This window comes from Trachurus trachurus (assembly GCF_905171665.1).
Source record: "Trachurus trachurus genome assembly, chromosome: 15".
In the NCBI taxonomy this organism is placed as follows: domain Eukaryota; kingdom Metazoa; phylum Chordata; class Actinopteri; order Carangiformes; family Carangidae; genus Trachurus; species Trachurus trachurus.
The window spans coordinates 15,913,465-15,941,044 of NC_139906.1; the positions used below are offsets into that span (position 1 = coordinate 15,913,465).

Here is a 27,580-nt window from a genome sequence, read left to right on the forward strand (position 1 = left end):
ATTTTTCCCCCACTTCTCCTCTAGGTTACATCACACATATGTCTTTCCCCTCAGTGTTAATTATATAAGCCAATTAAACTTTTATAAAGGCTGAACATGAGTCATTTGAGCAAGTGGTTTCAGATTGATGGGCTTCCACCTTGAGTGGGTTAAACAATAAGATAATTGGCCCTCCCTCACCACCACCACCACCACCTCCACCTCCAGTCTCTTTCCTCCCCCTGCTGCCTCCCTCCTACCCTCCCTCTCCAGCCCTGCTCTCCTCCTCATCTAGATTTTCATCATTCATACTTGCTGGCACAAGAAGGAACAGTATTATCCATCATGACAAACACTCCACTGGAAAGAAAAAGTGGGGGGATAATGGAGCAGCAGCAGTTGTTAAAGGATCTACCAGACAGAACAGTGTTGGTCTAAATATCAGAACGTGATAATCGCAGGGTCATTTTGTGGTATTGAAACTGGTAACCAGTCTCTTCTCTCAACCTGTAACCCTCGTTTACTTCTATCATTCATCTCCCCAGTTGCTGAGTATAACCCAAGTGTTTTCACCCGCAGCCACGATATAGCCTACAGTACATCCGCTCTGCAACGAGCCACATTAACGCTGAGAGTTCTTCCGTTTTCATTTGTTACATTTGTGTTTGTTGCTGCTCTCCGGCTGACCTGGAGAACGCAGGGTCAGGCAATTATGAACTGAAATGCCATTTTGTTGTGGTGGCGTTGCTGCCTGACAGAGATGGAGCGAAGACCAGTTGCTTTCTGGCGTTTTATTAATAGTGTTCATCGATGAAAAGACCTGTGCCGCTGGGTAACAGGGCTTGGTGTTAAATTACATCCTGTTTAGAATAATTACATCACTACACGGGACAAGACTGGACCAGCTGTTTGATGTTTGAAACATTTCTTGTTTATAGGGGAAATTAAACATGGGACTGTTCCCCAGCCTCTTATTTCTGGGGAAGCTGTTTTTGACAATGTGAAAAACCTAGTAAGCATCTAAATACATCATCATTGTTACCGACTGTGGTGCTTCATTTTTTAAGATGCATTCAATGTCAAAGTTTAGTGTTATTAAAGATTTGATCTAAGAAGCAGCGGTAAACTAAACAAAGCCAATGTCCAGGTGGCATCAACAGTCAGGTCTGCCAAACCAAATTGACTGTGTCCATGACCGAGTCCACAGCTCATTCGGTCAGCGCTGGGCCCGGTACAAAGAGCGGGAGAAGCAGATAATGTCTAATCCACTTACTCAGAGCCAAGCCTACACACCATTTATGGAAGTCCACGTCATGAGGCTATTTGGGAACCTTTAATTCATCTAATAAAGCATGTTTGGAGGTAGAATTAAATTTGTCTGACAGCCCCTTGGTACACGTGCTATCACAAAAATCAATCACATTTCAGATATTAAATAATGTATGATTTCATTAAATTAAAAGACAAATCTGTGGTGCCGGGGTACAGTTACAAAGACACATGTTAAAAGAGAAATGAATTCTTTCTGATGAAGGAAACAATTCTGTAGTAAAATCTGTTATTTCTAGATGAATTATGAATAATTAAATTACCTAGATATAAAGAAACATATCGAGAACACCGCTGGATGGGTTTTTGACATAATTTTTGGTTTACATTAAAATGTTTGAGTTTGTATTGTAATGATCCTTTGGTCATGAGCCAGTAAATCACATAGATGTGAGCTGAGAAATACAATTTGAACAGGGTATACTTTAATTAAGAAATTATAATAAAAATAGTACAACCTAAAAACCTAAAGTACAGTATTATGCAATACATTTACAGCCTTTATGAATCTATCATTAAATAGAACCCACACCGTCAATCAGGAAATACACCAAAAAAGTAAAAGAAAAAAAAAATCCATAACCACATCCCCGAACTAAAGGTTGAGTAAAAACATTAACAAAAATAATATTTTGCGTGCAATTCTTTCTTTATCTGCTCCCCCATTTATTTGTAAATACTGTATCAGTACTGTGCTTTACACTGCACATGTGTGAAAATGACAGAATCAATGGTCTGAGATGATGATGACCATAAATATCCGTTTCATCCGAAATGATTTTCATACCAGTGTCCATTTCATTGATTATTTTCCACTCGTGTTAACATAAGCTTTAAGGACAATATGTGTGTTTTGAAGTTCGGCATCCTAAAAGGATATAAAAGAGCAGCATATAGTTGTAGAATATTTGATAAATAAATGTTACCCATGCATAGACTACAGTATGGCATCTCATTATCTTTCTGCATTCAGCAACCTCACCTCAGCCTGGGTATGGTGAACAGAGGAGACAACCCATTCAGAAAAAGTAGCAAACACAATATAAGACATGATAACCAGGGGGGGTTGGATTATCAAATCCTGGATTATCAATAGTGAAAAGTGTCCACAACCATGCATATGATGACTATTTGGCCATATTTGTAATTAGTATGTAAAAACAAAAAGAATTCCACATCACATTTAGTGTAAATAAAAGGCCTAACAGCAACCAGGATTTACTATTGCTATAAGTCTCTGAAACTTCTCACCACGTTTGGTGGCAAACTACAAGGCTCCTATAACACCACCAGCAAGAAAGGCAAAACTGTGTCTTGGTAGTTTGTGTGTTGGGATCACAAACTTAAAGGGCGTGTGTGTGTGAGCGTTTGTGTGTGTGTGTGTGTGTGTGTGTGTGTGTGTGTGTGTGTGTGTGTGTGTGTGTGTGTGTGTGTGTGTGTGTGTGTGTGTGTGTGTGTGTGTGTGTGTGTGTGTGTGTGTGTGTGTGTGTGTGTGTAAGAGAGAAAAAGTGATTGTAAGCACAAGACTGAGAGCACAGAGAGGTTTCTGAACCTGGAGTCTCTGTTACACAAAGAGACTGGGGAAGGGAGGTCGAGTCGCAGCTCTCTTCCGTGTTAATGGAAGTCCGACGTTATGGGCGACATCCCAGAATCCTTGGCGGAGTCCGTGGCGTCGGCGGATGAGGGGGAGGAGACCTTCTCATAGATAAAACTGTAGAGGCTGACATCGGGTCGGGTCGTGCGGCAGTTCTTGCAGAAGACGCTGGAGTACTGGTTCAAGAGGTTGTACAACCGCCCTGGGAGGGTGAGTGGTGGAGAGAGAGGGAGGACGGAGACAGAGTGTGAAAGATGGAGGGAGAGGATGATGCAGGGGTCAAGAGGAGGAAGAAATATGGAGGGAGATAAACAGGATTTGAGAGAAATAGACAAAAAGGACGAATGAGTGGAGAGTAAAAGAACAAGCTACTGTATGAAGGAAAAGAGAAAACACTGAAAAATAAAAAAGTGTGTTCAGACTCATTTATAATCAAGTGCACACACACACACACACACAAACACACACACACACACACACAAGCCGTAAGCTTTTTCTCTGTAGCTCCACTTTAGGAAATGGATGGCTAGAGGGGAATTTCTCTGAAAGGCTTCAATAAATGTCAGCGGAAGAAAAATGAAAAGAGGGGGAGGGGAGAGGCTGGGGTCAGTTCAGGCAGTAATCCACTTTGCAGCCGAGGCTGAATGGATGGGCTGAAGAGCCGAGATGGCCCATAAGGTGGAATAACTTAACATACAGATGGACTGCGTTCCTTTATTTATGCCTGCTGTCCCCTATAATGACGGCACCGCGGATAACTGCACGAGCCTCAGGAGCCCCACAATCTAAACCGTGGCTGATATCATCACTGCTCCTGTTCATTATGTAATATACTGTGAGAGGAAGAGACAGTTATATCTGTGTGTGTGTGTGTGTGATCGTGGCTAGTACAACAACACACACATTTGATTTTGCGAGCACATCTTACCAACGGTGACTCGTCTCTCGGTGAGGAAAGCGTACATTTCATGTACGTCTCTCATGAGCTGAGCGTCTCCGAATGTGAAGTAAGCCACATCTCTTCCGGCCTCTGCGGCAGCCATCAACTGGATCAGTGCTGGAGAAAAAAAATAAGAGAGAAGGAGAAAGCTGAAAGGAAATACAAGCAACAAGAACAACATGTCGTATTAGCGTCTTAAGTACCCTTCAGCCTGTGAGGAAAATCATAAATGCGTAATTGGCCGCTGAAAATAACCAACTGATTGGTCAATAAGCCAGATAAGGTGCGGCTTCTGGCGGAAAAGAACACGACTGACAGGGGCAATTTGTATCAGAGGAGTAAATAATCCACCACTGGTTGTATAGCCTCATCAACTGCACTCAATCCTTTAGCTCTTGCAAATTAGGTCTTAAGACTTTTAAATATTTAACGAAATGGATATTGATTTCAGATTAATGAACACACGAAACAAAACCATCATTTGCAAAAGGTCTGTAATCATTACAACAGCGTAACAGCTTAGTCTTGTGTAACTACCACATCTCAAGTCGGCTCCGGGACTTTTAATGTAAAATACAGTTATCACCTTCTAAAAATACCAGCTATGCTAATTCCAGGGTTGATGGGCGGGGGTCCCCGGAAGCTAATATCATCCTCAGGGACTTTGTCAAGTCCAGTGGATCTATTCATAGCATGTTGCAGAGGAAATTAACACCTTCAGTTCTACATGAAACTGTACATAAACATCATTGTTCAGAACATCTGCATTCATAATAAATTACAGCTAATGAAAATGTGTCAAGACTAGAAATACATATACAAACAATAATGGCAAAAAGAAATGTGGTGGTGGCATACTGGAGGGGACAGTAAGGGGCTCCTGCTTATGAAGAGTGATGTTGTGTAAGCCAGCAGAGACCTGCATCAGCCTGGATTTATGGTGTCCCTTCCCTGTAATCAATCGCCCTTTTAATGGAAAACATAAATGTGTGTCAGCTGATCAATAAAGGGAGGGAAGGAACGGTTGACTGACACACCCTGGGAGAGCTCCTAATTGACCAGAGGGGTTTGAGAGAGACCAGCATATCCGTGACTGTGCCGTACAGTCCGTTCCGCAGGAACGCTGAGTGTCCGTCAGCGGCGGCCTCAGCGGCTGGGAATTGATCATCCTGTCTGAGTCGCTGATTTTTAGATGCTGCTTCAGAATCTCAAATCTTAACAAGATGCATCTGTGTGGCAGTTTTTACAGTTTTCAGCTCTCACATGTGAAAAGCTGCAGGTTTCATCATACTTGCAGGCTTTTGGTGTAGCCAATGGTACCTTTGAGCCGCGTGTCTCCACCAAAAGCTCCACAACCCCAGTTGCCCGTGGCTACTGCAGAGAGGTGCTTGCTGTTGGCGTTACTTCGGAAGAATCCACAGTACGCCTGGAGTGAGGGAGGAGGCGTAGGTGGGGAGAAAAGACAAAAGAAGCTCTTATTTTCTAATATTTTTCTATAATTTCTTAAGATACGTTCCATTTTAAAACTGAATAAAGACTGTGTGAAATTTATGTAGCGGTTGTGTGTTTAATTTGCATGATGAAACATAGTGTTTAGGTGAAAGCCTCAGGCTGAACGATAAGCAAAACAACACTTGATACAGGGACAGAATATTTTTGCCCAATTGCTCAGCAGAAAGAAAAAAACAGCTGTAAATGACAGTATCACTTCTACAAATAGCTCTGTGAGTAGCCCTGAGCTAAATTCAATAGTGTTTCAGAACACAGAGCCTTTAATTAACATCTTTGCAGGGGATACCTGACAATGTGTCAAAGTTCACGAAAATGAGCTTTTAGCCAGCCACATAATATCTATCAGCATTTTATGCTATAAACTATATCCCTCTCTCTCACCTTGTTGAGCTCTCTGGTCATCTTCTCGGGGAGAAACTGCTCTAAGAAGTGTCTGTATTTAAGAGCATCAATGGCCACGATCTCTGTGCATCGTCTCTGCCAGTCATCCCTGGTAATAAGAGAGACAATCAGAATAGAGTGACTAACAAATATCCTCCCAACTTTTTCTGACTAAATCAACAGATGTTTTTAAAGTATCAAAACAGTGAAAAATGAACAATGTGAAAAAGATACCTGGGAGTTTCATCCTTGTAGCTCTCCTTCCATTTGTAACTCTCGGCGTAACCAGAATATTTACTGTACTGTTCAGTGCCTGGAGAACAGGAAAGAAAAGTCAAGGAAAAATAACAATACAATACATGACATTACTCAATATTCAGCAGTCAGAGCACATAGTGAGCCTAAATCTGTTTCAGCGCCTTGTTTTCTAAATCAAATTTAGTGCTTTCTATGCTCCCCATGTGAGTACACAGTATCAGCTTGTATTGGATTGTCATAAATAAAGGCCATTGATTTAATAACTAATCCGCTTTGGGGTTTGAAATGAAAAGCTTTCAGCCATAATAAGAAGAAATGGTTAGAACAGAAGAAGCTAACCTTGGCCACATTTGCAAAAATGTTTTCATCTCTCATTAAGTGATGGGGGTTACACACCTCTGTTACCAAGACACTGGCTCCAAAGGTTTCATCATTCTTTTCTACATTACAAAAACAGCTGCACTCAATTAAACAAAAAATGATACTTTTAAAGGCGCCATACATTATGCATTAGGTAAGAGGTGGATGCACAATACTTCAATGAAAAGCAGGAGTTAAACATGGGATTAACATAACCTTTGAGGTTCTGGTGTGTTTACTGGCAGAGTTACGCGTGCAACTGGCCAAGTGGGGAAGATTTTGTAGTTAAGTTCACGATAACCAGAAAAGCTCAGCGGTATTTCAGAAGCAACGCTCAATGTCATCCTGCAGAGGAGACACTGAGAGGCAGCAATGAAACGCTGCTTTTACTTTCTCATAACTGATTTGATTTCAAGCGCACTGCCATTACTCTAACTGTAAGAAAAAACTTGAATCCTAAGCAGACAACAATATTTTAAAAGCCTTTCTATGTCAAACAATGACGATGAGCTAACGGGCAGGCAGGCAGGCTAAGGCAGCGGGACAAAAACTTAAGATGGCAGAAAGAACTGGGCAAAGAATTATGTTTCCGTGTAAGCACTTGGCAAAGCAAACAAAAAGACCATTTACTGTGAAAAACATTTTGCATCACTGCAGGTCCAGCCAGTCAAATGAAGTTCTCTCTATGACACTAGCGACTCCTAATGTCAAACAACAGGAAACCCCTATCACTTTTTCCCATCAACATTTCTCTCTACCTCCTCCTTCACCTTGATGCCATTTACTCTGGCGACCGCACATGACAGCTTCCTGGCATACGGGTCTCCATCACTAGATTACATCGTGAACATCTACCTTCCGATTTGAAAACGCCTATGGACAAAACTGGAAGTCCTCGTGGGAAGACACCTCTAAAGAGAAGGAAATATGATTAACAAGACAGAAGAGAAAAGCAAAGGCAGGGAGGGAGACAGATAAAAAAGACTATTGAAACAGAGGCTAGACTTAAAGAGGAAACACTGCATACGTACGATGAATATTGTGATGGTTTTAATGAATCTATAGCGTAACTGGCCCATTCCATTAGTCGAGCAATGACCTTAGTTGGGCTATAAATTCCTTTCTGTCCAAAATGTAATAAAGTTAAGTGGATAGGAGGAGGAGGGGGAAGAGGGAGGGAGGCAGAATTATGGGAGGCAGGGAGGGGGACGGTGACTAACAACTGAAGGTGACTTGCAAGAGATGGGATTTTCAGAGAAGACACCATGGCGCCATAGAAACGAGACCACGCCTCGCTTTTGAAGAGTAAAGTACCAAACAAGACAGAAGATAATTTCTACATTGATTGTGTTTGCACGGCGGTTTTACCAATGAGGGTCTGGGTCTCTAAGAGCATGTTTGCATTTCCTTTCACTACCAGCCTATAAAAGCAACAAGCTTTAGATCAGGATTGTGCCAAGACTAACCATCAGAGCAACTCCTCATCTCTTCAACTTCAAAGGAGACTCCATAGACAGAATCTATCAAACGCAGACATTTGGGAATGCTTTTTACATTTGAGTTTCTGCTTAATTAATTATTTCTCCTCATATCAAAATGATGGATTTATCACACAGAGTAATGTTGTTCCATCAAAGATCTAACGGTGTTTTTTTAATGACGCATTTACATTCAAACACCAAAACAGGACAAGTGGGTGTTAAATATTTGTTTTGCTCAGCTAACTAGATAATGTCAGTCAGTTGAGTCATTCATTAAATAAGGCAAAACGTGGGAGGAGGGGAGGGGTCAGCGCATTACACTACAAACCTAAATAATGACGGTAAACTTGAATGAATATTACACACACATGTCCCCAATGATCTTCATCAATGTATGTTTTATTTCTTTCTGACCAGCAGTGAATGAGGTACAGTTGAGAGGTAGGGAAACAGTGGGTTGGTCGGGGGGGGGGAGGGGTTGCTGGGGGGAGTGAGAGGGCAGGACACTTAGACAGGTTGACCGAAGCAGAGTGAGTTGGAGGTTGAAAAATAGAGCAATTCTGCTGGGGAGAAATGAAGGATAACTGGGCAGTCCTGAGTGAATCAATGCAATGGATTTACCTTTGAACCAAATGGAACGACAGGGGGAGGGAAAAAATGAATGGAGTCCAATAAACACACAGGGCTCAATGAACAACAGGAAATAACTCAAGAGACAAAAAAAAGAGACCAGTTTTCTCCCCGTTACATACGTGTGTGGTTTCTATAGGTGAAAAAAGAAAGTACAAAATACCAAGCAATATCAAGGAATCAAGGTCCAGTACACATGACATGAAGCAGCACTACATTCAAGTGTTCTCATAACATTGACAAAGAAATATACTATACCACGGTGGCAAATGCACACCGTTCGCTCTACAGTGGCTAAATAAGCTCCAAGTCACAGAAACTGGGTGAAAAACTATAAATAACCTGTCCTAATATCTAAGTCCTATTGAGGACTATTCAGTGTATGTCAATGCATGTGTACAGTAGGAAACACAACCATGCCTTTGAGAGTACTATTACTTTTTTTGTGGGAAGTGAGTTATGTGAAATTTAGAGGCCAAGAACAGAAACAAACTAACAAACAATCACCCATGTCTGCCTGATCATGTCCTCCAGACCCTCCAGGAGGTGTAAGTATATATCAACCGGCCTCATGGTTCAGCTCCCTGTTCATCCTGAGATGTTCACGCCCCCTTGACCAACCCAAGGGGCACAGGTTTCTATACTCCCTGGGATAGAAACCGAGAAGAAAAGGAGCTGCTACCTCTCGACCCACCTGTCCCATACGCAGTGTGCTGAAGGTCACAGTCCGCCAAAGCTAAAAGAAATATATAATTTGCAAAAAGCAGGAGAAGCAATCCTTTAGGTCACTAAACTGGACACTCTTCATTTGGCAGCGGCTCAGTGATTCTGTCCATGAATTTGCACAAAGAACAGAGCTCGTTCACTGAGAGTGCAGCTTCACCTACCGCCAAGAAAATGGCCACAACTCTCACTTCAGCCAAACCACTTAATGATGATTATCCACACGCCATAGTGCCACAAAAATTCAGACTGGATCAAAAAACAGGTACAGTAACATAGCTTTTTCTGAGGAAGCTCAACATGGTGCTACAACCTTAACTGAAGAATATCTCCTGGTCCGGTTAAACTAAAATGTTTTGTAAAGGGGACCAACTTATAGACCAAAGTATTTGGACGGGTACGTGTATTTATGCTCTTCAGGCTCTGTGCTACATCCACTAAATTAAAAGGCAGGTCTCTTACTTGGATTGGCCTACATAAATATAGAAAGAAGTGTGTGGGAGACATTTACCCTTTTAACACACCGTGGCCAGATTGCCGGGAAGTGATTCGCAGTAACCGCACTGACGCCGGCGCAAATCACGCGAGATTTGGACGGACCAGGAAGAGGAGCTTCGAGAAGCTTCCGCTACAAACAAGCTTAAAATATAGACTTATTTAATTTTTTTCGGGACAATTACGCAATTTGGGGCTTCAGCACAAGACGGACATTACATACGAGCATCATGGAGGTATTTGGATGTTTTTTTGTGTGTGTTTTTTTACGAAGAGCTCTGGTGTCCCTTTGCAACCGTTGCATTGAAATGCACTGCTACGCCAAGACCCCCTGTAACTCAGAGAAGGGACGGTGGACTCTGAAAATTCTTCCAGCCCTTAGTCAACATGAGGGTGAGTAGATAATGAGCGAAATATCATTCTAGGGTGAACTATCCCTTTAAAGTGAATGTGCTGAAGCACAGCCTGAACAAGAAAAACACGTAACTGTCAATATCTGTTATTGTTGGTCACTATATAAAGGGTTAGGGTTAATAATTCTTGACTTACCTTGATACGTATGTTCATATTGCCGTTTGTTTGTGTATTTTACAAAGCTACACACACTTAAGCTATCTGTTGTTTCTCACATTTCTGTTTTATCCTTCTTTCAATCTCAGGGTGACAACAGTGAGGGATGAAGGAGCAAATCTAGCCAGGTGCATTTGAGATGTGGGGCATGTGGATAAGACTCAGTGAACGTCTGTTTATGGTACAGTTATTAACACCACACAAAGAAGATCCAGACAGTGGGTACCTGTGATAATGAGGCATTCATTGTACTCCAGCGCTTCGGTGAAGAGACGAGAGACAATGAGTTCAGCGTTGATGATGAACCTGATTTCTTCCTGGACCAGCCCGTGTCCTGTCACTCCTCCACCGACAAACCTATTCGCAAAGTCCACCTAGTGAGATAAAAGACAAGAAATGAAGGAGTTATATATATATATCACCCTGTGACATCAGTGGTGTGTGGTAACTCATTTTCTGTGTTTTCTCTTACACACACACTCAACTATAATTCATTCTGCACCTAACTATGGACATGTTTTAAGTTTACCACTCACGTCATAAAGTAACAGTGGGTTTCATCTACTATCATGAGGTTATCAACAGATAAGACTTTAGGATAGGGATTCCACTGTACTCTCCTGAATTACAATGCAGGTTTGTCTTCCTGGTCTCCTGCTATTGGCTCTTACCACAACACCACACTGACATCTGTCTATTATTATACTATCTGGCTCCAAATGGTCTATTACACTCACAACATTGCAGTGCAACTACCATCATATAATCACAACTAATTCAAATTCAATATACTATAGTATCAAACACATGACTTACAAACTCCATTTAACCTGCTGCTTACACAATACTTTACTCAGGTACCGTCAACATCAATGATTTTATCAACATGCTCCGAGTTCTAAATCTAAATTTCTAAATTAGTTTATTTGTCACATATAATAATACAAGATCATTGCAGTGAAATGACATGTGCATAGACTCCAATGACTGTGCAGATTAAAAACACGACAGGACAACAACATTAACCTGACTGGCTGGTCTGAGGCCAGTGGGTGGCATGCTTTCTTTGGCAAAGGCCTGACTGTTCACAATTTGGCAGTGGCATGATGGTAGCTTCATCTGATAGGTTAATTATTGTATTTTTTTCCATCAATGGATACCAACTTCTACATGGCCTCTCAGAGAGAGTCCAAGTGTGTGTTTTTTTTTTTTAATTATTATTAAAATGACAACAAGAGTCTGAAAAACAGGGTAAGCCTGTCCGTTCAGTGCACTTGAGAAGAACTGTGATGTTTAGCTACTGTCACTCCAATTAGTTGAATAAATGACTCCATTAGTGTCTCTCTTATTATCTGTCACCCACTGTGGTCATTTAATACAGACAAATGTCTAAGGATCATAACACTGCTTCCTGCCTGGGAATAATCAGATCAGGAAATTGTAGAAAAACAACGCACAAGAAATCAAAAGAGATGGTTAAATGTGAATACAATCTACAATTATTGGTGAGCAGAGCATCAATGCAAAATCCACTTCAATATAACCTAATATATTTTCATATATAGGAGAGAAGTAAGTCTGCTGGCATTCCCTGTGAGAGCTCAATGTTCAGAGTTTAATCCACAGGGATAGAAGAAACATCACAAGTGTCTTTTTAAACAAAGAGTTGGCTCTCTAATTATCCTGAGTATTTGTCATTATTTAATCTGACACTGGGGAGGAAGCAATGATAACAAAATAATAAACCTGTGGGGGGAACTTCATCTCCTAATGAAAGCCAAACTATGAGACATCTTTTACAGCTCTAAAATTTGGGACTTGAAAATAACTATACTGTATATCCATATGAACCCAAATCAAACACAGAGCTGTAGTTTTCTCAGAATCACTAATAGCCTATAGACATGGTAGCCAGTATATTCATATTATATACTGTATATTGCCACAGAAATTGAAATGGTGAGGACATTTCCAATTTTTTTGCCATGTTCCATCACAAAAGTCCACCACTTTGGTTTTGATTGAAACATCTGCACAACTTTTGGATAGAAGGGAGGAAGTTCGGTGAAGTTTTCCAAAGTTTTCACTTATCTTGTGAAATATCTCAACACGCCCTAAATGGACTTGGACTAAAATATTCTATGGATATTCTGTGACTTTCATTCACCATGCGAACTGCATATGTATGTGACAACATTTTTTTTGTTGTATTATTGATTCATAGACTCTATCTCTAACACCAGCATCTAAGTTAAATGTTACTTTTTCTTTATTCCCATCAGCTCAATCCAGCCTCACAGAGCTGCTACAGTAGCATGGCTGCAGACTAGACTCTTATGTTTTCAAGTTCAGTGAATGCAACATTTATGAAATGGCCTGAGATACAAACCCAGACCGACTGATGAAATATAACAGCTTGTGGTTATTTCTAGGAGTGTTGTTTCGGTGAAGGAAATGTTTTAATGTGATACTGAAGCTTCATGCCATGTTGAGCCCACTCCTTGTTTTTGTGGCGTGGATCAGAGGAGAAGCCCATTCAATCACAATTCTGCTATTTAAACAGCCTGTCAGGGCCGAGGGCTGTGCTCACTGGCCCACAGCTACGTCAATCTGTGTGACAGTGAGTGTGTTTGTATGTGCATGTGTATGTTTTCTAACCAGTCCCTCAACACCACACCTCCCTCACCGGTTCACCCTTAACCCCACCCCCACCCTTAAATCTCACCTCCTGACAGAATGACAGCCCACTCGCCCCTATTGAAACTCAACACACAGCCAGTGCCCATGCCTGGTGGGGTAGCCATCAATCCCCCTGCAGGACTCCTGGCCCAGTGGGTCGCCGCAGAGAGATGGCTCACCCTTTTCATGTTTTCCTCACCCCCCCCACCCTAGGGTCCTCTCCTCGCCCCCTTTGCCCCTCTTAGCTACTCATGTGTATACATCAGCTGTCAACGGGGGAGGACAAAAAAAATGCACCAACCACCCTGAAACACTGATAGGCGTGAGGAGATGGGGTGAATCAATGCAGACAGATAGACAACCAATAACATTCACATTTGCAAAAAAAAAAAAAAAAAAAAAAAATTATGCAACCAATTTAACCAACCAAGCTCAAAGTACTAGACCAGGGGTTCCCAAACTTTGCAAACCCACCGAGTTTTGAAACAGTTATCAGTTAATGGCCGTGATGTCATGAATGATAATTTGTCTGGCAGGCGGCAATTTGAAAGATGAGCATGGCAAATAAGGTTTCAATATGTTATATTATCATAAATTAGATTACATAATAATGCCCCAAAACAATAATTTTATTTTATTTTGTTATTTGCATTTGCTCTCATCTTCCCTCCAATTGAGTTCAAAACTGACACTTTGAGGAAAGGATCATCACAATGAAGATGTTGTACAACTCTTCTAAAAAGAAAAAGAGGCTTTATTGTGCAGGTAAAATAATTACTGCATCTAACTGAAGATGTTTTTTTGGTCAGATTGGCATTAGATGCAAGAGTAAGTATCATTCTTACCTGCAGCATCCCGTATCCATCATCCTCAATCGTCCCCTCACAAGTGATATGTAGGCGCGTAAGCTGAGTCTGACAGCTTGACAAAAAAAGACAGAAAAACTTTCAGTTATTCATTCCAGCAAAGCAGCTCTAGAGACAGGTATACTGCTGGAGAAAAATCCTTGAAGTTTTTATAAAACAGGGTTTTCAGGAAGGAAACAAAACTGCTCAAACTCTGCTGTGAGGTTTTTACAACAAGTGTCCTGAAATGAATTAATATTTTTTGAACCAGCACATGAACATAAAGAGGTCATGAAGCTGCTTCTGGTGGATTTACTGAGGCTTTGTGACGCACCTCCGAACAGTTTATCATCCCAAAATGTTGAACTGTGAGTATTTCAGGCTACTCTCTGCTGTGAAGTCATCCCAATGTCCATTCAGTGATAACTTTTGACTACTGTTGTGATGGAATATAAACTGCCACTTCAGCCGCGGGTCTTTCCACAACAATTCATTGGTATTTGTCACCATTCAGTCACACCATCCTCCCCGCTAAAAAGCCGCCTCTCGGTACAATGTGGCCATCATTTTATCCTTCTAGCAACGTACCACAGCAGCAGCAAAGAAGGAAAAGATGTTGATAATGTCAATGTTTGGTCCAATGGGACGACAGAAGATTGAGACAGAATTGTTCAATGTTGTTCAAGTTGCACTTTAGACAATAAGTGATTTTTTATACAAATTAACTAAATGCGGATTGTTACCACATATGAGAAGAATAGAAGATGGACTGAAACAAAATGGAGAAAAATCCCAGTTTATATCATTTTAATTCAGGCCATTGAATCATTTAATTTATAATGTAGCACAATGGAGAATATTACCTTTCCCAGTTTGGAGGATGATTCAATGTTTGTCTGGTGAATGTAACAAGGCCCTTGGGCTCTTGGGGAAAAAAAAGATAGATAAAGACAGAGTTAAAAGAATTATTATCAACATGAGAACAATGAAGAGAAACAACTGCTGTAACATAATGTGGGCCATTTTTTAAGCTTACTCGTCTGTGTAACTCTCCTGAAATAACACAGCAGCGTTTTCAATTTCTCAATTTTTCTTGGTGAAGATCCTTCAAATAACCTGAAACACAAAGCAAATGGAATATGAGTTCACAAATAAGGGACTGACTTAAAACTGTGCATGTGATTGTCTTCAAAGTCTCCGACAAGAGAAAATGCAAAAATAATTTGACAGGAAAAGGCTTTTTTTTTTGGTATTAAATAAAATTGTGAGTTACATTTTATCAGATGAGAGGTATTAATGTTTCACCCAGAGTAATTATCTATGGCTCACTAGGCGACCATGCTATAGCCTGTCATGAGTGTGGTTGAGCTTTCAAACTGGGACGATGTCTCTCCCATCTACCTCAATCCTTCATACAATGGCAGCGCCTGGGGCCCTGTTTCAGTTCTTCAGAGTTACCATAAAAACTAGGGTGGAGGGAGGGAGGAGAGATAGAGAGAGAAAGACAGAGAGAGAGAGAGAAAGAGAGACCCTTAGGAGGACAACTTAAATTGCCCCATACTGGTGCTCTCCCTCCATTAAAAGCAACCTAAGCTGATGACTCATCACAGTTCAGCATTAATCTGGAGAGTGAGGCTGAGATTTCTGGTTGAGCCACAAATCATACCTGCTGGAGACAGAGGAGCAACTAATTAAGAAGGATTTAGTTACAAAATATATAGCAGTGATTTTCTAGGATAGTCACATTAATTATTGGTTCTTGTCCACTGTAACCTTGCCTGCTGTATAAAGTGCACCAGGAGACAAGGTTTCTGACAGTTTCACCATTACCAATTAGGCTATTTTAGTCTAAATGAGATAGGCCATCGTCCAGTCATTCAGTGCGCAAACAAAACCAAAAAAAGAGGATTTCTTTCTTAGTAATGAGGTTTCAATGCTGACTAAACTGTTGAACGGGTTTCCTCTGTCATTTTCTTCTCAAACAGAGAAGAACACAAGCTAAAGAGACAAGTCTCCTGCCTTCTCTCCTCCCCCTCGAATCTATCCATCACTTAACAGAGGACAAACCTTGACAGTTCTGCCAAAACAGCAATCAGCAGATTGCTTGCTGCTCTGCTCGTCCAAGACAGAGCGCTACTGTAGCCGATAAGCAAAGTGACGGACACTCCCGCAATTAAGAGGGGGAAAGGAGGGGCAGTAACGATCCAGGGCCCATTTTAGACTGCACTGGTTGTCTTGTCTCGTCTCATCTTCTCAGAAACACCAAGAGTTTTTTTTCCCCCTCTTGCTTGCCCCTTCCTGTATTTTGCTGCAGGCAGACATGCTGATAGTTAAGGCAGCCCGAACGCCTGCGACCAAGTGCTGGCATGGTTCTGAAACAGCCAGCCCCGCAAACTGGGATCAATGCTTACGCTATTACAGAGGCCTCTTCACTTAGCCCGCCGCTGGCCTTTGATGTGGCGGCAGATATCATGCACACAGATGACTGATTGTGAAAGTTGGATGGAAGGATTATGGTTCAGATAAAAAAGAGGGAGTTCTAGGAGGGAATATGGAGCAAATCACAGATAATCAATATGACTGTCCCTGGGATTCATAAAATAATACCGCTCAACCCCCAAGGAAGAGCAGATGGCTAATTAGACTCTGAATAGCAGTTAGAGCCCATGCAGATTGCAGAGAATACTGTAGCAAAATTATATACCACTAAACTTAGCCTTCATGTTCTGCAATGAGTTCTATCATAATAAGGTATTACCAAACCAACATCTAGTCTCCGAGCAGCGGGCAACACAACAACAATGTAGATTGATTTGGAGAATGGAACAATCTAGAAAAACGTGACGGTAGAAAACTTTAGTGCCAACTTCTGCTGCTGTGTGAACATGTCACACCAGCAGAGCGGAGGTTGTGTACTTCAGAGCCATCACTCTCATTGAGGGCGTGGGCCAGACTGTACGAGACACCAGGGAGGGATAAGACAGGTGTGCACTTAAAAAACACTCTTTCAAAGACTATTTGTTTCAATTAGCCCTTTATGCTTTTTTCTTAACAGGCCACTGGTTCTGTGTGTGGGTAGAAGCAGAAAATGTGGTGTGTGTGTGTGGTAAGAAGTGGAAATAACAGGATGGTCTGTTTGAGTATTTGCGATAAGATTTTGGACACCAAGTTGGGACAGGGCCAAGTAAAAAAATAAATAAAAAAAAGGTCAACCTGACCCATTGGAGCAACAGGACCAGTTTGGTTTTGCCAAAACAATCACAATATTTGGAAAACATGCTTAACTAACAGTCGAGAGACGACCTGTACCCTGTTTTGACTAGGCTCTAGAAGCCTGGACATTCGAGTCGGGGGTTTGGGATTTTGGGGTCTTTCTAGGTTTGTTGGGTCTCTGACATATTCAGCAGTGTTGCTCAATAAAACCCTGACGGCTGCTGAATGTTGCCTTGTTCCTGTCGTCTCCGAGTCTGAGTTTGGTCTACTTGAAATCTTCAACAAGAACACCAATTTACCACTCCCACTCGGAGTGTCCCACCCACACACAGAGACATATTAGAAACATGGAGCGCAAAGAGATTCTCTGCCCACAGAGCAGTCCTCAGTCCAATAAGGTGACAGGAGCAGTTACAGCACACACTGTAACAGCACAATGTAAAATATGGTCTTTGACAAAAGACAAATGAGACACCACAAGCTATGACAACCAGATCCAAACTCATTGCATGCACATTAAAAGAAAAATAAACATAAATCACACTGGACTTACTGGACACCGACTAAAGAAGTAAAAGCTGGAGTAAAAACACACAATTCATCTATTTGGGGTTTTCAAGGCAGTAGTGCCCCCTTATGGAAATCAGTTTATTTTTCTTTGAGTGCTAGGGCCACTACAAACAGAGCCACTCCAGCAGATTGCAATAGATGACTGTGCTTAATCGTGAAAATAATACACATCTTTGTATGTGTACAGCGCCTAATCACTAAGAACACGACTGAAAACATTGTGAGAAAACCTGACTCTGTTTTTTACTCCAATAAAAACTGGTCAACAGGTTCTACAATCATTGAGTTATAGTAAAAGGTGTAATGACGCCAATGAGCGCAATCATGCTCCTGTCCGACAGCATAGTAAGCTTCTTGTTGAGGAGGACTGACCAATGAGGGGAACTCGGGATCAATATCTGCGTCTGCTCAGGAATAGATCTCGGCAAAGGACTCAAGGGGCAAATCTCATTTTGTAAATAAAATACTAACAACCCCTGCTCACTCAATTACGCCAGTGGGCTACTGATCACTGTTTCGTGACTCTGTGTGTGCGTTTCACCTGTAGAAGTTGATCTCTGGGTAGTTGCAGTACTCCGACTTGCGGGAATTGCGTCGGGGGAATGTGCAGAAGAAGGCGTTGGCCAGAAGACAGGCTATTTGCTCCTGAGACAGAGTCAGGGAGTGGTTCGTCCTGCACTTCAACAGGGGAATTGGCTAAGAAAGAAGAGAGGGAGAGATAGAGAACAGAAAAAGAAGAGACAGATCACAATCACAGGCACTGATGTGGAGTCAAAGCACAGAGACGAAATCTGATGGACGGGGAAATGTAGAGACACGAGGACAGACGCTGGAGGGACATACAAGGTTACGTGGGTGCGACAGTGTAGGTCTGTGGGCTAATGGGAGCAGGTAATTAGTTTAGCAATCTAGCACGCAGTAGAGACAAGGAGAGTTCCATTAGGTAAATGGGTGGTAGTAATTAAGGTCCTGGTTTTCTTGCTCTCCCCGAGGTTCGTTCAGTCAGACACATGAGGCCCATCTATCTTCACTGACTGGGGCTAAAGAGCCTCCCAAGGCTGCCCAGTTAGCAGATCAATAGCGGCTCTAATAACACACACATAAACATTAGCCTTGATGCTTAATACTGCAAAACGGAGCGGAGAGTCGGAAAGCTTCATTATCCAACGACTACAAATGATTCTGAGGTGAAATCTGTGCCAGAAAAATTCCCTCCTTCAGTTTTAAACAGAGGAGTCTTTATGCTCTGCCTGTGGTTTCGGTCTCTCCAATAACAACTACAGGGATTTTCCTATCCTGCCCAGAGAGGGAGCTCAATTAACTTTATTAAATCAAACAGCGGACCCTGAAATAGATAAGTGAATTACAAAAATACCAATTCTTGCATTGCTATAATTGATGACCGAGAGGGGAAATGAAGACAAATGGGGATGACATTTAAGAGATCTGACGTGGATCAGCTCCATTTAATGTGAATAAAAAGGGAGGGCCTCTGAGGTTTGATGAGGGTAGTATCAAAAAACACTTTTCCCAAAATATACTGCTCAGAGGAGGAACGGCTGGTGGTGTGCGAGTCCGAAGGAATAGACAGAATTTAAAAATCCAGAAACCAGTTCCAGCTTAGTGGAGCACTGAATGCAAAAAAGTAAGATGGATTTTCTTAAGTGCACAAGCAGAACACATCGTCTGGATGACAGGACGCCAGACAGACCTCTCCTCCTTCCGTCCTCTTTTCTAATGAAGCGGTTCTTGCTGTGAACCCAAAAGGAGCATTCATTATCAACCAGTTGTAAGTCATGAGCTCATCCTGTATGACATGCACCGTCTGACCGTTTGCCTCACAACCTTGTACCTTAATACAGGTGAAGTGAGAGAACTCGCAGGAGATTGTGCACTTACCATTGTGCAGAGGCTAGGAGCGCTGACTGCCAGGTCGACCATGGCAGGTAAAATGACCTCAAACAGGTGTTGCGCCTCACAATGCTCAAGACACTGGGAGAGGAGGGGGGAAAAATATTGTTAGATGGGATATCTCTGTGGAGCTGACTGCCTAGTTAGGCAGGCAGTAACTCAGAGCCAGCAGTCACGCTGACTGATGGGGTCTGAAGTGACATACCGGTCTGTAATTCATTCCATTCATTTTTCTATGCAAAAAGTAAAATAAAAAGCTCAATACCACAGAAATATTAAAGTCACAAACACATGAAAAATTATTTTTATAAATGTTATCTTATTAATCAGTAGTTTATATCATAAAATCCATTCAGCAGCTCTCAAGAAAATGAAGGTTTTGTTTGTTTTTACCTTCAATTGGCATTTCTCTTTTTTCTGTTAAATATGGGGGTTTATTTTGTACAGGTAAAAACAAGACCAAATTTACTCCTTTATTTATTGTTGCTTTTTTTTTTAACAATCCTGTTTCAAGTAGAGAAGCTTAAAACACAGTTACAACTTAACCTTAAATTGCGTTATAACTTCTTTCAAGGGTTACTATTATTGCCCTGTTAATACAACAAAAATAGGACGTACATGAGAAGCAATAACAATATAATAACAACAGTTTCACAGTGAGTCTGAGGTCATAACCCTGTACCACTAACCAATATCTAAGCACCGTTCTCTCATATCCAACAAGAAAAGTCAGTGTCAGTGAAGGCAGCAGAGGTTTATTGTTGTTAGAGGGAGAACTCCCACTCCTCAGATATCAATAACCCCAACAGTGAAAGAGGAAACAGAAATGCTGCAGAGCTGCTCACTACACAGAACCTGTTTCAGAGGAAACTATCAATCCAGGAGCGAGTCCGCCACGACTGAGGCATCCATACTTCAGCCTATAGCTTACCTCAGCATCCATCTGCAATTCCCTCTAAAATAAACACCCAGTTATTCCATCATAGACTGAGATTTACAACGCAATCACTTATGAGTGTATTGGCTTCGAATGTCACTGTCATCAATCACTCGCCTTATTCTATAAAGGTAAGCAGGGGGAGCCCGCGCTGATTAAATGGACCTTCTGGAGCAAATGCAAACGAGCAATTGTGGAGAGAGTGACAGCGGGGTTCGCTTGATTTTCAACAGGAAGTCTTTGGTGGGTGATTTGAGCCAGGGGGCATTTATATGGCCACAGAGCAGGTCTGACTAAACGCTGTCAGAAGTAATGAGCTGGCAGACATCATAAAGCGCTCCTGTGGGACTAATAGATGGTAGCTGGTGATGCAGCAGGATGAGGGTAGAAAGATGATCCGCCCGCCTCTCCACAGCCATGGCAGCCGGCCACGTCGCTAACACGCGGCTCGGGCTGCACACACACACACACAAACTCTTACCTTTCATATCAATACCTAAGACGGACAGCTCCAGCAGATTTACTGCTGCATAGGCTAATGATCGATTACACTCTGAACGCCCATTCATTCTGGTCTTTACAAGTTATTTTCATTTCCTAGCAGCTCAACCTAAGCACGTCTTGATTGAATTTTTTATTTATTTATTTATTTAGAGATCTTCTGGGCAAATTGTCACTGTATTACTTTTTAAAATCGCCATGCAGGAGAGAGCTATGAGCAAAGAAGTGACTAATGTGAAAGGGACAGAGGATGTTGTTATCTTGCTGCTGAATGTTCATGTAGCACTTGAACATCAGCTGTGCTTACTCCTGGACTGTTTTGCTGCTCTGCATTCATCGAAAAATGACACAGTGACAGTTTCATTTGGCAGGGGAGAAACACTAAGACAATTTGCAGACAAGCCGTAATTTGGATAACTCTTTTTTTTCCCCTCCCTATGGCTATTACACGTTGAGCGGAGTGTCAATCACTGACTCAGGGGCAATGTACCTCTTGACAATTACCCCAGTGCTGTACAAATGTTGCTCCAGATTTAATTAGGTGTTCTTGGCTGAGGAGTGGTGGCGACACTTAGGATTCAAACTCAGAACAAAACTACACCGGTGAATGGCTGAAAAATTCACTGCATGTGATTTTTTTTTTTTTTTTTACTGCAATAGACTGTGTGTCAAAGATAAATTACACTGAATGATGCATGTCTGCTGTGGAATGGCAGCTGTTAATCATTGCTGCTGGTTACGACTGTTTGCAAATTGTCGGCCATACTGCATCCATCAACAGGCAAACATTAAAATGACAGAAAGTAGTGGCAGCCAGTAGATATTCTACATCTGACCAATGTGTCTATTCCCGTGTGCCAATGGCTGTACATATTATAAATGAGCAACTTTTTGGTGTTCAGACCTTGACTTGCCCTTATTCTGTGAGCCCCAGCCTCCTTTGCTAAATGCATCAGCAGCAGAGACATGAAAAAATAGGACGAGGTGCAGCTCAGGGCAGTAAATGGACAGTTGGAGCTGCTGACGCAATAGACTCCTGGAAGGGCAACTTCTTTTTTGTTGGCCTCCCTTAGCATCCTTACAGATTTAATGGGTCTTTTTTAATTAAACTGGATAAAGGTATAAAAAATGCTCAGACAGATATTGATCTGCCAAGTTCTCTCCATTAGGCTACTCTGAGACATTATTTCGGAGAAGAGGGAAAAAGGGATGGACTGAATTTAGCTGAGTAATCATAGATGAGAATGGATGGACATTCAGGTTTGAATATCAATCTGACCGGGCTGTAATAGATATGAAATTCTTCTACTTAATTGCAAGAAGTCCATTAGGATAATGGTCTTATTTCTAAAGACTCTAACCAAGACATGAACTTACTGAGACAAAATTTGACGATAAACCACATATTTTATGAAATGTATATAACCTAATTACACTTCAAGCTGAATTTGATTTTCTATCCATTCAAAAACTTCAAATAGAGACTAATTTCCAAGAACAAACAATGTCTACTCAGACTTTATCTAATTTAAGGAGGCAATTTTCAGAGGAAGAAGTGATTACTTAGACATTTTAAATGTATAAAACTGGTTTAATTTAGCAAATATTAAATATATAACACATCATGGTCCGTGACTGTCTGAAGAGAAGATAAGGAGTGTTAAAAGAAGAAGGAAGGAGACAGAAAGAAAGAGAGACAATCCCCAGGTTCACCTGCAACAGCTGCTGCCGTCACGCTCTACGCTCATCTGTCCTAACTGTATGATGCATATTTACTCCTGTGAGACTCCCAGGTAATGGGAGGGGACGACGCACACTGATGGGCTGGCAGCCAAACAGAAGAGAGCAGACTCCCCTCTCTATAGCAACTCTGGCTTCATACTTCATTGAGATACATTTTAAAGACATAGTTAATTATGTTGAGTTAAAGAAAATAGTGCCAGCCTCTACAAGGGAAAGCCGACATTCAGAACGGCACACACACAACCGGGTGTAGTTTACTGATGTGTATTTTCATGCCAAAACTATTCAATAAAGAAGTAAGAATGAAACACTTAATTACTGTGTTTCCTAAATGATATTCCCCACCCAAATAAGTTGATCCAAAATGAATATGCTGGATGTTCAGTACAGAAACATACCAAAGTGCGCTCTGTATGCTTTAGGGAAGTCATTATGATTGACCTGCTTTATCTTGTGTATATGTCCTTGTCAAAGATTCTGATACCTTACCTCTGTGCAAAGAAGGTTCAGGGCAGTGAAGTCCCATTTCTTTGCATGTGTTGTGTTGTATCTCAATATTGCATCCTGGAGAGGAGAATAAGGAGTTATTCACAGAAAACTAATTTTAAATAGATGTCAAACTATATGGCTGCAGATAAATGGCATGTTTATCCACAAAAATAGAAAAGAGCAAAAGTCTCCCAACAAAACCATCTATAATTGATGCAAACTCTGCCACCATGTGGCGGTTTGTGGAATTGCTCTTTTGAAACTGGAATGAGTTTAATTGGAATAATGTATGAGCAGAAATTTTCCAGTATCAAAGACACACTGGCCAAATGAGCCAGATACTGGTTGAAAAACACATTTCATTAATTAAAAATGCAGTGGCTGACGATGAGCTCAGCCCTGTGTTGCAGTAATGTTTAAATATAACACAATTTTATTGTGACGAGAGAAGACAAATAGCTGTATTTTTTAGGTTTTGACATTTCAGTGAGGACTGTGGACTGGAAACTATGCGTCTATGCAAACTGTTTAAAACACATGTTTGGATCTATCTAAGTGAGCACATAGAGTCTGTTGAGCAAGGATGTCTCACCCTCACGTCCAGAGAACTTTTGAATCCTCCCCGCAAGGCAGTGCGGATCAAGTCCCACCTGCTTTGGACACCACCTCCATCCTACATGACACAACATTTAACATATGGCTTTAACTACTATGTTCCTGCAGTAATTAACCTTGTTATATCACATCAGCGCATTTTGATGAAAGGACGACGTGATGCAGCTAAAGAACAAAACTGTAACTAGTTCACCTCAGTCTCCATAGGAAACAGGTTCTTCTCAGAGCAGGGCATCTTCACTGACATGTCGTCCCACGCATCTTTGAACTTGGTGGGGTATGGGACAGGGACCTCTCCCTCCCTGAGGAGATCTGTCTGTAACAGGGAAAAGAAATAGAAGGGGAGACTAAATGTCTGCACTGATTACTCTTATTTTTAGAGCGGTGACAGACACAACAGATTTCCGTATGCTTGTTAAAAATAATCTGTGGTGCTATTTTTTTTAACAACCTCTGAAAATTATGACATGGTGTGTATGGTGCTGTATGAAAACAAATAATTAAGACAGAGTTGCAACATAGCCCTAATGCCTTAATACATTGATAATAACCATACGAGCTTGACTCAGAAGTGACAGGCTATTTGCTGGCTGACTAAACAAATGAAAGCTGTCCAGTTTGCAGAGTCGTGATTTTCTTAAAAATGATAATTAAACATTTAGTATAATTTTTAAATGTAGGGGGTTATGGGCACTCTAGATTAAGTGTCAGTGGCTGTTGATGATTAGAGGAAGTAGCAGCGACACACCAGCACTGACACTGTTCCCGTGGGACTGTCGGTTGGAAGACAATGTCTGATTGGAGCTCTACTGACGAGACGCCATGGGGGAATCATAGCGGATGACTTCACCCTGCCCAGCGCGACATTCCTCCTCTCATTCCCCCAGTGTCTATATTTACACAACAACTTTTTCACAACACTCCCTCAGCCACTTTTCTCTCTATACCTTTTCTATTCACTCATCAAAACTACAAGTGTAGCCCTGTCACATAATGCCCAGTCACATCTGCATTTACAACCCATTTACAACAGTGTTCTTTACAACATACCACAGACAAACACACACACACACACACACACACACATGTACACACAAAACAAAAGTGCTTGTTGACTCACCCTGACTGTCACAGTGTGGTTAGGCACTGCTTTCAGGTGGGACAGAGGGGGCGCACATTGAGGCATTCTGTTCAGCTCTTCTATGCGTGTCCCCAGCCATCGTTTGTCAGTGTTATGCAATGCAAATGAAATACTGTGTAGGAAAAAAAGATTTTAAAAAAGTCAGTATACCAGACTGTTACCGAGTTAGGTGGGGGTACAAAACAAGAATAATATTTCACTCATAGAAAAAGACAAAAAGCCAGCCATACAGAGAAATAAAGATTTTTAACAAGTACCTTTCAGAAATGGCACCTGGTTGGCTTCTAATTGACTCCTGGCTCATATTAGATGAGCCACTGCACTCTGCTACCTCAGCATCCTCAGTCCCCATGGCAACCGGTTGGCCTCTTTCTTTGGCCGAAGTTCCCGAGTCAGAGTCGTTGACAAATTGCTGAGAATCCACTACCTGAGCCTTTGCAGAGCCAGAGTCCTCAGCGCAAACACTGCCGTCATGATCCTTGTCTGCGGAGTTGTTGAAGAGCATGGTTTTACAGATGGGGCTGTCAGGACTCAGCATCTCCACATCACTGGGCGTACTTACTACATTTTTGGGACTACTACTAAGACAGAGGGTGAGTTTGGGATTTTGAGAGAGCGCATCAACACAGGTCGCTTTGACAGGGTGGGGACCAGGTGAGCCAGGCCTCTTGGATTTCTGTCCGTTAGAGCAGTTTGTCTGAGTCGTGTTACTTATGCTTCCAGCGAGCCCAGATTCATCCGGTCCACCCACAGACCCACAGTCCATCGAATTCTGAGACGCCACGTCGTCTTGCGTGCTCTCTGTCGGTACAGAGTCCTTTGTCGTGTCATGTGTATGTGGTTCACAAAAGAGTTCATCTTTTCCATCTGTTGATTTTGTTTGTGTGACATCATTCTTCACACCCTCTGGCTTGACTTCAGCAGTCACACTGCAGCAGAACAGATAAGAGAACAACGTGAGAGATAGCTTTAAGTCTTATGAGATCATTATTATCGCTTTTCCCAGAGTGAACTTTGTACCACCTCTGGTTAACAAGTCTATTATATCAATAAGGCTTTATCAGCATGCACATTCTCCTTTGGGGTGGTGCTGGGAACAGATCCCCAGTAAGGTTCAACATAAAAAATCAGCAACAAATCTGTCAATAGACCGAAACGTAAAAGAGCTTCAAGTGAGTGCGGGAGCAAGTGCTGATTTTTTATGTTTAACAAGTCTATTATAGTCACAATTATTACTGAACATACTGGCTTACCTTTTTTGAGAGTCCATCGTTTCATCCATCTTTAAACAGGTCAGACAAGATGAATCGAGGATAGCTGATAGAGAAAGAAGAATATTCATGTAAAGCTCAGACAATATCGATCATGTTATTCATGTCCATGATGTTCTACTGTAATTACACACTGTCCCTTTACTGGAGTTCACATAGAGCCGACTATGAAGTTGTTGTTTATGCCCGGTCTTATACGAGTCTACACTCTGAGTTTTGTTAAGGACGGCCAGTAAAACTTGAAGCTGTGTTTTCTGACTTTGTTTGGGCCACTTGTCCGGCTTGTCCGTGACGCCAGGCAGTGGGCAGCTCGCTGGGCCGAACCGCAGTCAAAGCCTTTCAGACCCTGTGGGTTTCAGCTTTCACTTCAGCCTCCTGGCTTGGGTTTCACATTCATTTTTGCACAAATAAACACACACGTCCAGCAGCCAGCGCTTCCAGGTTTCACAAACCCACTGTGGGCTAGCTGACAAACCAGCTTTTCGATGTGATTTCTGACAAAGTATCTCACGGTTTCACATTGTCACTCGGCTAATGGTGGGAAAATAATTTATCCGTGGGATTTGTACAGCTCACAGCCTCAATGCGAACATATCTTGCGGGTCAGAGAACAAGTCATCTTGAGCTAACTTAGCTTTGATAGGCTAATAATCAAACCGCTAGCGATTAGCTTTCATTATTGTACATGACATAAACGTAATTCAACCAGACCGAGCAAGCAGAGCTGCCTCCGTTTAAAGCAAAGAGATACAACTTACAAGCATGCCCCTCTTTGTGTAACACTTCTGAGTTAGATCGATTACATAATTATATATTTATTTTTTATATGCAACTGTTCCTTTCCAGACCACATATCACTCCAAATGTTATCGTCCCAGTTATTGGTTCACTTTCATTTCGTTGTTGCAGCTGCTTCGCCTTGACGGCAGGAGAATCCCGACCAATCACAGCGTAGTTCTGGGGAAAAGAGGCGGGATCGGGAACGGGTATCCTAGCAACAAGGTTACAAAGCAGTTCACTGTCGCAATTCTTAAAGAGGCACGTAAAGGCAGACGCTGGGAGTGAGAGTGTAACGGTGAAACAGCAAGGAAGCAACAGTGTCTGACTGGATCAAACACCAGAAATTAACTGGGAACTGCTTCTCAAGTGTTAATATTTACCATACTTACATGTTTCCTTTGGCATTGTCTCAAAACAATTTGTGTACTATAGCAACATGTTATTTTTTATCATGTAAACTTAATTGCTGGTCTCAGCTTTACACACACACACACACACACACACACACAGAGCGAGAGAACCAACCTTTTTATACATTACTTTATTTGATTTGATTTCATCTTTTCTTCTTTTACAGTAGCTATGCCACTCAAGTAGGCTACACATTAGGTATAAAAAAAAATCACAATTTCA

The 27,580-nt window shown here is 41.7% G+C and overlaps 1 protein-coding gene across 1 annotated transcript; it reads right to left on the reverse strand.

Annotated features, from left to right (window-relative positions):
• Positions 1 to 1,747: 1,747 nt before the first annotated feature.
• Positions 1,748 to 27,055, reverse strand: parga (poly (ADP-ribose) glycohydrolase a). Its single transcript, XM_083988216.1, has 18 exons — positions 26,926 to 27,055; positions 26,150 to 26,213; positions 25,154 to 25,825; positions 24,876 to 25,008; positions 23,949 to 24,071; positions 23,733 to 23,813; positions 23,141 to 23,215; positions 19,459 to 19,551; positions 18,101 to 18,255; positions 14,813 to 14,892; positions 14,640 to 14,700; positions 13,777 to 13,852; positions 10,479 to 10,626; positions 5,970 to 6,048; positions 5,736 to 5,844; positions 5,163 to 5,268; positions 3,831 to 3,959; positions 1,748 to 3,104 (listed from the first exon to the last, which is right to left on the reverse strand). Exons 2-18 carry the CDS (start codon positions 26,176 to 26,178, stop codon positions 2,923 to 2,925), a joined length of 2,331 nt encoding a protein of 776 aa, XP_083844342.1. The 5' UTR covers positions 26,179 to 26,213; positions 26,926 to 27,055; the 3' UTR covers positions 1,748 to 2,922.
• Positions 27,056 to 27,580: the final 525 nt, after the last annotated feature.